Source organism: Echinops telfairi, unplaced genomic scaffold (genome assembly GCF_000313985.2).
Source record: "Echinops telfairi isolate 266 unplaced genomic scaffold, ASM31398v2 ScPeMD7_18;HRSCAF=68, whole genome shotgun sequence".
Taxonomy (NCBI): Eukaryota; Metazoa; Chordata; class Mammalia; order Afrosoricida; family Tenrecidae; genus Echinops; species Echinops telfairi.
The window spans coordinates 74868225-74878871 of NW_022103915.1; the positions used below are offsets into that span (position 1 = coordinate 74868225).

At 36.4% G+C, this 10647-nt stretch overlaps 1 protein-coding gene across 1 annotated transcript in view; it reads right to left on the bottom strand.

Moving 5' to 3' along the window:
- The window catches only part of ARHGAP5 (Rho GTPase activating protein 5), a 58050-nt gene that overhangs the window by 20361 nt on the left and 27042 nt on the right, over positions 1-10647 (bottom strand). The window contains exon 2 of the mRNA XM_004698520.3: positions 1783-1930. Within this exon, the coding sequence (XP_004698577.1) occupies positions 1783-1930 (148 nt within the window). The remainder of the gene's footprint in view (positions 1-1782; positions 1931-10647) is intronic.

A 10647-nucleotide genomic window follows, 5' to 3' on the forward strand; every position in this document is an offset into this window, starting at 1 on the left:
AAGCTACTATTATAAGAATCTTTTTTTTTTTTAAATAAGAACCTTTATGTTCCTATGTTAAAAGGTGGATAGAGATAAGAATTTGCCTACTACATACCTTTCAAATACTTGCTGAAGGGAAAAAAAGATTAAGGACATATACAAATGTAGGCTCTATAAATTAGTACTGATTACCTAGAAGGGTGTAGTAGTTACATAATTTCATGTTAACTAGAAGGTGTAAAAGTGTAGGGGTGGAGTCTAGCCTATCAATCAGGTCACAGCCTGATGGTGCCTCCTTGTGGGTGTGGCCTCCCCTTCTCTCTCGGTCTTTACCTTCCTGTTGATGAAACACACCAATCTGTGCCAGCCCTAGGATGCTTCCACTACCATTGGAGTCATAAACCTGTGATCGTCCTGTATTCTTCTGCATAACTTCTCGTGTGTGAATCTACAGAGGGACTTACGGACTAGTTTCAGACTTAAGTTAGACTGGGCTGGGATGTTTTCCTGATATACAATTACTTCTTGCTATAAAGCTCTTTCTTACACATGATTGCCATTGGATTTGTTTCTCTAGTCAAGCAAGCAGAACACAAAGGGCGACCACTTGTCAGTCTGTTATAGTGTGATGGCCTCAAGATGGCTGCAAAAAGGGGGTCATCCATAACAGCAACTATGATGGTTGAAGACCAGGCAATGTTTCAATATGGGCACTATAAGAACTGACTTTAATAGTATCTACAACAAAATCCTAAAGTAGAGAAATATATACTATTTTAACTATAATACCTGTGTCTAACAGTGTTTCTCTATATTCTATTTCCTTATTTTAACTGTATCAAAATAACTACTGAAAATCAGCATTTTTAACCTATTAACAGCTTATTAAACATAAAACTTTCCTGAAAATTAGACCAAAGGATAGTGATAGTGATGAGCATGGCTTGCTAGAAAGAACATGGACAACTTAATGTTTCCTTATGAATAGAAGCATGTATTATAAAATGAGATCAAGGCAAATAAAGCAAAAATTGAATTAGGTCATATTTCCAAACCATTAAAATGTGTGGTCCAATCACTAAGATCTCATGCATAACTGCTGTGTTCATGGAAAATGTACTTCACACTCTTAACCTTCTGTCACCATTCTCGACCTTTGATTGGACCAACCCTCAGATAGTAGTTTCCATTGGAAAAAATAAACAGAAGAGCAGGTTTTCAAAACAGTGAGGGCATCTATAATACTCCTTAAAAATACAACTCAAATCCTATAAATAAGTATTCAAACCAGTACTACATAATAAAGTCACATCGCAAATACAATGAGAAACTTTCTTACAGCTATAAATATCATTATGAGGTTTAAAGGAAAAATTGTGTAATAAGTAGTATTGGTTGGACTTAAAAAATACTGAAAATGTCCCTACTATCAATTGAAACCACAACTACAGCTTGATTAAATAATAACTTACTTTCAGTCAAGTTGTTTCCAATGCAGAGTAAGTTTAACATTTTAGTATTTAACCTACTCATTTATTAAATTTAAATAGAACTCTAACAAAGCAGTATTGGCCAACAACAAAATTTCTTTCAATTATCAGCTAGTTACTTAGAGAGTTAACACTACAACATTTAATGTAGCCATGAAAATAATAAACCTCTTCTAAAATTTTAGCTTTAACATAGATTACAAACTGCTGTCATTTGTGAAATTCTCAAGTTTCACAAATTTGAGACGTTGTCAATGTAGCAAATGTGAGATCTTAAATAAAATTTCTTGTATCAAAGCTTTCATCTTACCTGTGTCTTCAATAAATTGCACACATTTTTCAACAAATAGTGGTATAGGCTTCTCAGCTGTAATCAGATCCTGAAGAGGCACTCCAAAATAATTACTTTCCCAATTTCTACGTGTTGGTGGATTGAAATTCTTAGTTTTCTTTTTCTGCTATAAGAAAACATATCCAAATTGATTAACATCAATTTCCTTCAGAATACTATTAGTACTCAGCAATACAATATACACATTAGACTAAAAAACATTTAAAAGTCACATCCAACTTAACTGGCCATCAATACAGGATTCATTCAATAAATTATGGTAGAACAGCAATAATAAAAAATGAACAGAAAATGGATTTTAGTCATAGAAAAAAAAGAAGTTCCCCTTGGGAAAATAATAGAAAAGCTGGATAGGAAAGGTCATATTTCAGTGCTAACAAAGGGCAAACTAGGACTCCGTGCTGACTAATTACATTTTTGTGGTTCATTTGGTCTAAGTTTTTATGCATATCTGTATTTATACAGTATTATACAATAAAGCTAAATTACTATTCCATGAAATGTAGTCCCATGATTTGTCCCTTACCTACCTCACCCCACACGATTTTCTTCATATCTACTAAGTCTCTCTTGAATAGTCAGCTGATTTCCCTAAGTAATGTACAAAACATTTTCCCAAGAGCAGAAACAAAATGAAGAATTTCCCATTTAATATCAATCTAACATCAGAGAGAAAATGGCTTCTCAATCAGACAATACACATGTTAAAAAAAAAATCTATCCTTGATAAGATATTGATTCAATCTCTTTAGAGTTTAAGAAGTATTTCCAAAAATGGTTCTAGAGTGTACCCCACTCCCAGTTGAAAATTTCTAAAATATAGGAAATGAGAAAATTTTCAGAAATTCAGAAGACTTTAGAGGATTTTTATTAATAATCTTGTTTCCTTTTTCATTCTAATTTATAAACTTTTATTTTCTCTGACCTAAGTATATTACACACCTACTTGTACTTTAAGGATCATTACTAGGTTACAAACAGGACAAAAAAGTCTTTTTAACCAAATAAGTGTGTGATGAGGAAGGGGTCAGAGAGGCCAGGATTCTCAATGGTTTTTTTCCAATTCTTATCTTAGTTTATGCTTATCATTCTTTTTGGAGTCCCCTCTTTTGAAAGATTTACTGAATGTATTCTTGCAAGTCTACAAATACCTTGAGTAGCTAATTAAATTTCTTGTTCATTTTAATTTCATACTTTGACATTGCAAACTGACAAAGCTCAAAAAATTCATTTTCTAAGTCCTAATATATTATTACTCTCCAAGACTACACATTACAAATAACATTACTGGGTGTCTGGAATATTGTCAACAGGGTGTCTTGGAGTGTTTGATCAGTTACAAGACCTAATGAAGACAAGTGGGATGGATCTTTTCTTACACTGTCCGTCTACTAACACCAGCACTAACCGCCACTACAACCAGTGTTCTACTGAACATTATATGTAAGTACATATAAAGCTATCACAACAGAGCTGAGATAACACAGTACCTCAGTCTTCTTTTTCAGAAAGAATAAGGTATTTTCTAGTCTGCCAACTATGAGTGGCCCTATTATTTGTGAAAACTGAGGCCAAGATGGTTAAAAAAAATTTTTCTGAGGGAAATCATGTAGTGGCAAAACAGATGAATTCTCAATTTATTGACACTGCTTTGTGATGAATTGGGTTTTTTAAAAAATCTTTTATTGGGGGCTCATACAACTCATCTCAATCCATATATCCATTTTGTCAAGGACATTTATATATTTGTTGCCATCATCATTCTCAAAACATTTTCTTTCTACTTGAGCCCTTGGTATCAGCTCCTTTTCTCCCCTCCCGAACTCTTGATAATTTATAAATTATTATTTTTTCATGTCTTACACTGTCCAATGTCTCCCTTCACCCACTTTTCTGTTATCCGTCCCCTAGGGAGGGAGTTATATGTAGATCATTGTAATCGGTTCCCCCTTTCTCCCCCACCTTCCTCTTATCCTCCTGGTATGGCTACTCTCAATATTGGTCCCAAGGGGTTCATCTGTCCTGGATTCCCTGTGTTTCCAGTTCCTATCTGTAACAGTGTACATCCTCTGGTCTAGCCAGATTTGTAAGGTAGAATTGGGATCATGATAGTGGGGGGAAGGAAGCATTAAAGAACTAGAGGAAAGTTGTATGTTTCATGGGTGCTATACTGCACCCCGACTGGCTTGTCTCCTCCCTGCGACCCTTCTATAAGGGGAAGTCCAGTTTCCTACAGATGGGCTTTGGATTTCCACTCCGCACTCCCCCTCATTCACAATATGATTTTTTGTTCTTTGATGCCTGATACCTGATCCTATCTACACCTCGTGATCACACAGGCTGGTGTGCTTCTTTCATGTAGGCTTTGCTGCTTCTCAGCTAGATGGTCGCTTGATTATCTTCAAGCCTGTAAGACTCCAGACACTGAATCTTTTGATAGACGGGCACCATCAGCTTTCTTCACATTTGCTTATGCACCTACTTTGCCTCCAGCTAACGTGTCGGGAAAGAGCATCAAGGAATCCCAGATTAACAGAACCAAGGTTTCTTGCATTGAGGGAGTACGATGGATTGCTTTTATAGGGCCTTCCTTAACAGTCTTGCAAGGCCCACTGAATGACTGGGTGGCACTATGCAAATAAGGTGCCCACCAAGGGGATAGACACATCTAATAACTGGGAAATGCAATGATCATACAAAGAAGGTGCATGGAACCCTCCAGATGGGATTGGCTAGTTTTGCCATTCCATTAGGCTTAAAAGAACACAAAGGATAGAGGGAGGAGTTTAATGGTGAGAAACAGTAGTATCGCAATAACAAAAGCAATAATGGCCTGAGACAGCTGGCAGTGGGGTTTGTCAACTCATGGAGCTCAGAGCTGTAACGTGCCTTACAGAAGATCACTAGCAGGTCCAGCAGAAGAGGACTAGAAGCTGTTCTGATCAAAAACTGTATCTTGAGTTGTCTTGTTACTTTATAGTTACTTCTAATTTTGTGTTATATGTACCCTGTTACTTCCCTAATAAACCACGTGTGAATATAGTTTGAGAGTTCTATAAGGCCTTGCGCCAAGTTACACATTACAGAAGTCAAACACGGAAGGTAGAGTACAGAGAGGAAGAGAGGGAGTAGATGATGTGATGATGGAATGAATGGTAAGGTAGCTTGAAAAAGTTGGACATTTGGGACATATTTAACTTGTGCTCATGGAAAACAGCTTTTGCTGAGCCTTACAAAAGAAATTATTCATTTAATCATCTTTTAGTAGCCACTCTAATCTGCTGGATGACTGAAATCATTCCATCTCCATTTTTGGGTAAAAGAGTATTATCTTTAGGAAACCTTCAATAAGCAAATAAAATTGGGATGAAGGCAAAGTAAGAGAATAAAGTAGATTCTCTGATTTAAACTCAGTGAATATACCCCAAAGTTCATAACACTGAAAAGGAAGTTACCGAATTCTGCAGTTATATTAAAAGTTGGGGCTAGCAATCTAAGGCACTACTGAAAGGCCAAATGGGCTACAGCAAAATCTCTGGAAACTCCTAAATGGGATAATTTATTAACTCAGTACTAGCCTTTCTGTTGTTATAATCCATAAAAGCTCTTGGGAAAATTCCGTTATCTTTCAATTCCATTTTTTCTATGAACTTTGGAAGCACAATCATATTAGGGGAAATATTAATTAAAAAATCAAAAGCATACTAATTTTTCTATGAAATGACATTTCTGTAACAATTTCATATGCAGAAAAGTTTTATATTATCACCAGTTGCTGATGACTTATGGTGATGTGTGCTCCACAATTTTAAATGGCTTGGATCTTTTGTCAGGTCTTTTTTCCAACGTACCTCTGTGTAACTCAAACCCCCAATGTTTCAGTTAACAGCGCGGGAAATTCATTAACTGTATGCACTGACTTTTATGATAAATAAAATTTATATTATTCCTTTTTACTTCTAGTGATTGCTCTTAACCAAGGGATATATCAGAACTACTTCAGGGGATTCTCTTAAAACATACAAATTTTGAAAAACTACAGTACACATAATTCTGATATGGAAGCCTTGTGTAAGATTTGTTGATTTACAGCTACAAATTTAAATAAATCAATTAAAATTAATTTATATAATTTAAAATCTATTTCGTAAATTAAATCAATGCCATTAAGGTTCTTGCACACAAAAGAGAAAAAGTATGGTATTGTTGCTATATTGCCTTTAAAGACCTTTTACTTAAAAACAAAATTCCCAAATAGTCAAGTCACTTTGGAAAATAAGACCAGATTAATGATAAATCCAAGGCTTAAATGATTATTACATTCAGACATACCTTGATTTCTGCCTAAATTCAAATACCTAGTCTTGTTTCTAGTTACTTATGCAAATCTACTGTCTGAAAAACACAAAACACTCCATTCATAAATAATATTTTAAAAAGTTATCAATCAAATTTCCAGCAGGTATTTAAGCAAACAAACTTTCTCATCTATGTAAGTAAAGAGGTCCAGGAAGAAGAAAAATAGCTCTTCGGAGAAATTGCTCCTCTCATTTCAGTAACATAAGCAATACAACAAAGGGTCATCTAAGCAACATCCTCAAGTAAACACTATAACCAATAATATTTTAAAACAACAACAAACAATTGCTTCATCTATCACCAACAAATAAGTAGACCAGGCCTTTGTACTTTCATTTCTTAAATTTAAGATGGGATTCTTGAAATAAAGATGAAATAATAGGAAACTGAAATGTAAAGAAACTTAAGGGGAAAAAACCCAACTTATAAAAATGATAAACTTTAAGAAGCAAATAAAGGATTCAATGCAAAAAGATTAAAGGAGCAAAGTTGATCAAAGTTGCCCTTTCTCTCTCTCACTCACATAGCTATTTTGTTCCCATTAAATAAAAAAATCAATCTTATTCATAGCAACTACCCCATCATACTTCTGCAAACTGCAGAAGTCATCTATATTAACTATCTTCAATCCCTCTTCTTTCACTCCCTCTTAAATATACTCAAATTAATCTATTACTACAAGGGTTCTCATCTTACATAACCTTTGGCAGTCATTATTATCACAATACTTTTAAGATACCACCTCTATTATCTCACTGGCTCTCCCCAAACCGCCCCACTCCCAAAGTCTCTTAAGGTCACTCCTCTTTTCAACCAAATATATTCATTCTTTGGTAATGACATTCCAAACACTTCCTGCCTCGCTCTTACACTGCATACTCCTGTAAACAGCCTACCTGACATTTCCTATTGAGTGTCTAGGAGATATTTCTTTCCAAGTCCAAAACCAAACTCCTGCTGCTTCCCTAAAATGTGTTCTACCACTAGCAGTCTCATTCTCAGTTGTTGGGAATTTCATCCTCACCCACTCAAGATAAAGGGGCTGAGTCATCCTTGACCCTCCTATGGAATCTAACTACTTCCTATTATCTTCAAGGTTAACTCTGGCCCATGAACTACAATTTGCTGCATCTGATTACGGCATCAATTGCTTAATTAATCCTACCCCCTGCCTCCTCCTCCTATTACCTTGAGTCAGAATAGCCTCAACAGCACTGAACAATGAGCAAAAATGATTGACTTCTATTACTATCTGCAACAAAACAGCTAAAATGCTAGCTTTGAAAATAATGGATTTACAACACTATGCAAGTCTTGGGACCTGCTTTACATTCTGATCTCATTTCCCCCTACTTTCTGCATCATGTATTTCATTGCTCAAGTCACATAACTTCCTTTCTATTCTAACACACCAAAATTTGTTCAGGCCCCATGACCACCTTTCAAATGAAGGTTACCTTTATCCTTTCAATGAAACCCACAAGCATCAAATGGATTGTTACTCATAGCAACTGTATAGGACAGGGCAGAACTGACCCTGTGGGTTTCTGAGACTGTAACTCTTTACAGGAGTAGAAAGCCTCATCTTTCTCCTGAGGGATGGCTGATGGTTTTGACCTGCTGACTTTGTGGGTAAAACCTCAATGCATAACCACTACACTATTTTCCATTCTCTTTTACTACAAAACTTCTTGAGTGGGTCTTCTATATCACTGTTACTTTTTACTTCCCATTCACTGGTTGACCACTTTTCCACCTGACTTTTCTTACCATTCCACTGCACTGATTGTCCGGATCAGCTACATCCATGCTGACAAAACCAAAGAAACCACATGGAGTTCTTATCAGCATCCTATCTCGACTACTTTTTACTTCAACATTTGTGGTCAGCTCCCATTTCACTTTCTATTTTCCTCCTTTCTCACCAAGATTTTCTTTTTCAGCCTCATCTATCAACAGCTCCTCCCTCTTCTACCCAAACTTGGTTCTGAGCGATATTTGTTTACCTATATTCTATCAAACTTCACAGCTTTATTTTCTATGCAGATGCCTCTCTTCCTTTGAATGTGATTCAAGATTGAGGACATCTAACTTTGAGACAATTTGATATTTCTTATTAGAGGTCAACATGGATTTAAAACAAACAAACAAACCACAAAACAGATGTCTAGATTTCTTCTGGTCTAAAGTCCTTCACCTCTCTAGCCTATCACCTCTAATTTTCACAATCTCAATAAATCTAACCACTTGCTCTAACCATAAATCTAGGCATCAACTTTGATTTCACCTTTTCATTTACTTTCCACATAAATGTATCAAAAGTTGTGTTGGTGTTACTTCCAAAATACTGTCTAGAATTTACTTTTCTTAGTACCGCTACTTGACACAACATCCAGCACATGTTAGATGCTCAGAAATTATTTACAGAAGCAAACAAGACTATAAACAAAAATCCTTGAGGTTTTCAAGAGGTTCACAGAAAATTGAATGACAAAATAACTATACAAGGATTAAAAAAAAATCCGCAACAAAACAACTTGCATCAACTTGTTATAGCTGAAAAGGATCTAGTTTGTGGCACCTAAAAAAGCACTAAATCATTAGTACGAAAAGAGTTCCTACAAGAGCAATACAAATTCCATTAAAATTGAAGAAAAGAAGAAACATCAAATTCAGTAAAGCTTGAGTGGAATAAAGTGGGGACAATGGCCTGAAGAAATCAGCAGTTTACAAATGGAAAGCTTATTCTAAGAAGGGACAAGACCAGTGGTTCTCAACCTTCCTAATGCCATGACCCTTTAAGACTGTTCTCTTCATGTTATGGTTACCACTCAACCATAAAATTATTTTCATTGCTACTTCATCACTGTGATTTTGCTACTGTTATGAATCGGGGGTACCCTGTGAAGGTCGTTCAACCCCCTCGCAACCCACGGGTTGAGAACTACTGGGCAAGACAATGCTGAAAATAAAGCCTCTAACAACAATTTTCCAAGAAACAATCTTTTTTGTACCCTGTCAGTGAAGACCAACAGTTCACAGCAGAAACAACCAGCACTTTTAAGATATATCAATTGGTACCACTTACACAATTCTGATTGACAAGTGAAAGTTCAGTAAATTTTCTAATCTATGGGTCCCCTAAGAGTTATACCCAGATTGAGTTAGACAAGAATAGAGCTTTTAACGTAAATTTTAAACAAGTGGGATCATTTCTGGCAAGAATTATAACAGGATATAAAACATTGCTTTTACATTACAAACTCATTACATGAGTTTTACATTGCAGTAAAACTCAAAAGACAAAACACAATCATGCAGTAGGTACACCAAGAAATAAAAGTGGTTTTGTCAAAGCAAAAGCAGACCAGAAATACTAAATTCTCTGCCACCGAGTTGATGTTGACTCATAGGGACCACGTAGGACAGGGTAGAACTGCCAAGGAGTTTCCAAGACTCTAACAAGTTTTATTGGGACATAATCCACATAATATACAATTCAATGGCTTAGACATATCAAGGAGAGTTGTACAATCATTTTTAGAATATTTTCATCTTTCTTGTAGCCCTTGGTATTAGCTCCCCATTTCCTCCCAAGCTCCCTATCATACTCCCAAGAAAATCATTAAAATGGTTACTGCCGCTATAGATTTGCCAGACCTGGATTTTGTATACCTAAAAGCATACCCAAACAAAAAAGCTAGGAACAATAACAAACCTAAGTACTCCCTTAACGCAAGAACACTGTTCTAATAACCTGCATCCCGTGATGCTCACCTTCCCGACACAATCACTGAAAAAATGGGTGCATAGCATATGTGATGAAGAAAGATGATGGTGCCAGCTATCAAAAGATGTAGTGTCTGGGGTCTTAAAGGCTTGAAGATAAACAAGTGGCCATTTAGCTGAGAAGCAACAAAGTCCACATGGAAGAAGTAAGCCAGCCTGTGTGATCAAGAGGTGTCAATGGGATCAGGTATTAGGTATCAAAGACCCAGACCAAAAAATCATATCAATGTGGATGAGGGGGAGTGCAGAGTGAAGACCCAAGGCCCATCAGGAGACAATTGGACATCCCCTTACAGAAAGGTCACAAGAAAGAGACGAGTCAATGAGGGTGCAGTATAGCAACCATGAAACATGCAACTTTCCTCCAGTTCTTTACTGTTTCCTCCCTCCCCTACCCCTATTCGTGACCCCAATTCTACCTTACAAATCCGGCTAGACTAGAGCATGTACACTGGTACAGATAAAGGCTGGAAACACAGGGAATCCGGGACAGATAAACCCCTCAGAACCAATAATGAGAAAGGGAGAACCGATCACAATGATCTACATATAACCCTCTCCCTGGGGAACAGATGACAGAAAAGTGGGTGGAGGGAGATATCGGTCAGTGTAAGACGTGAAAAAATAATAAAATTTTTAAATTACCAAGGGTTCGTAAAGGAGGGAGGGTGAGGG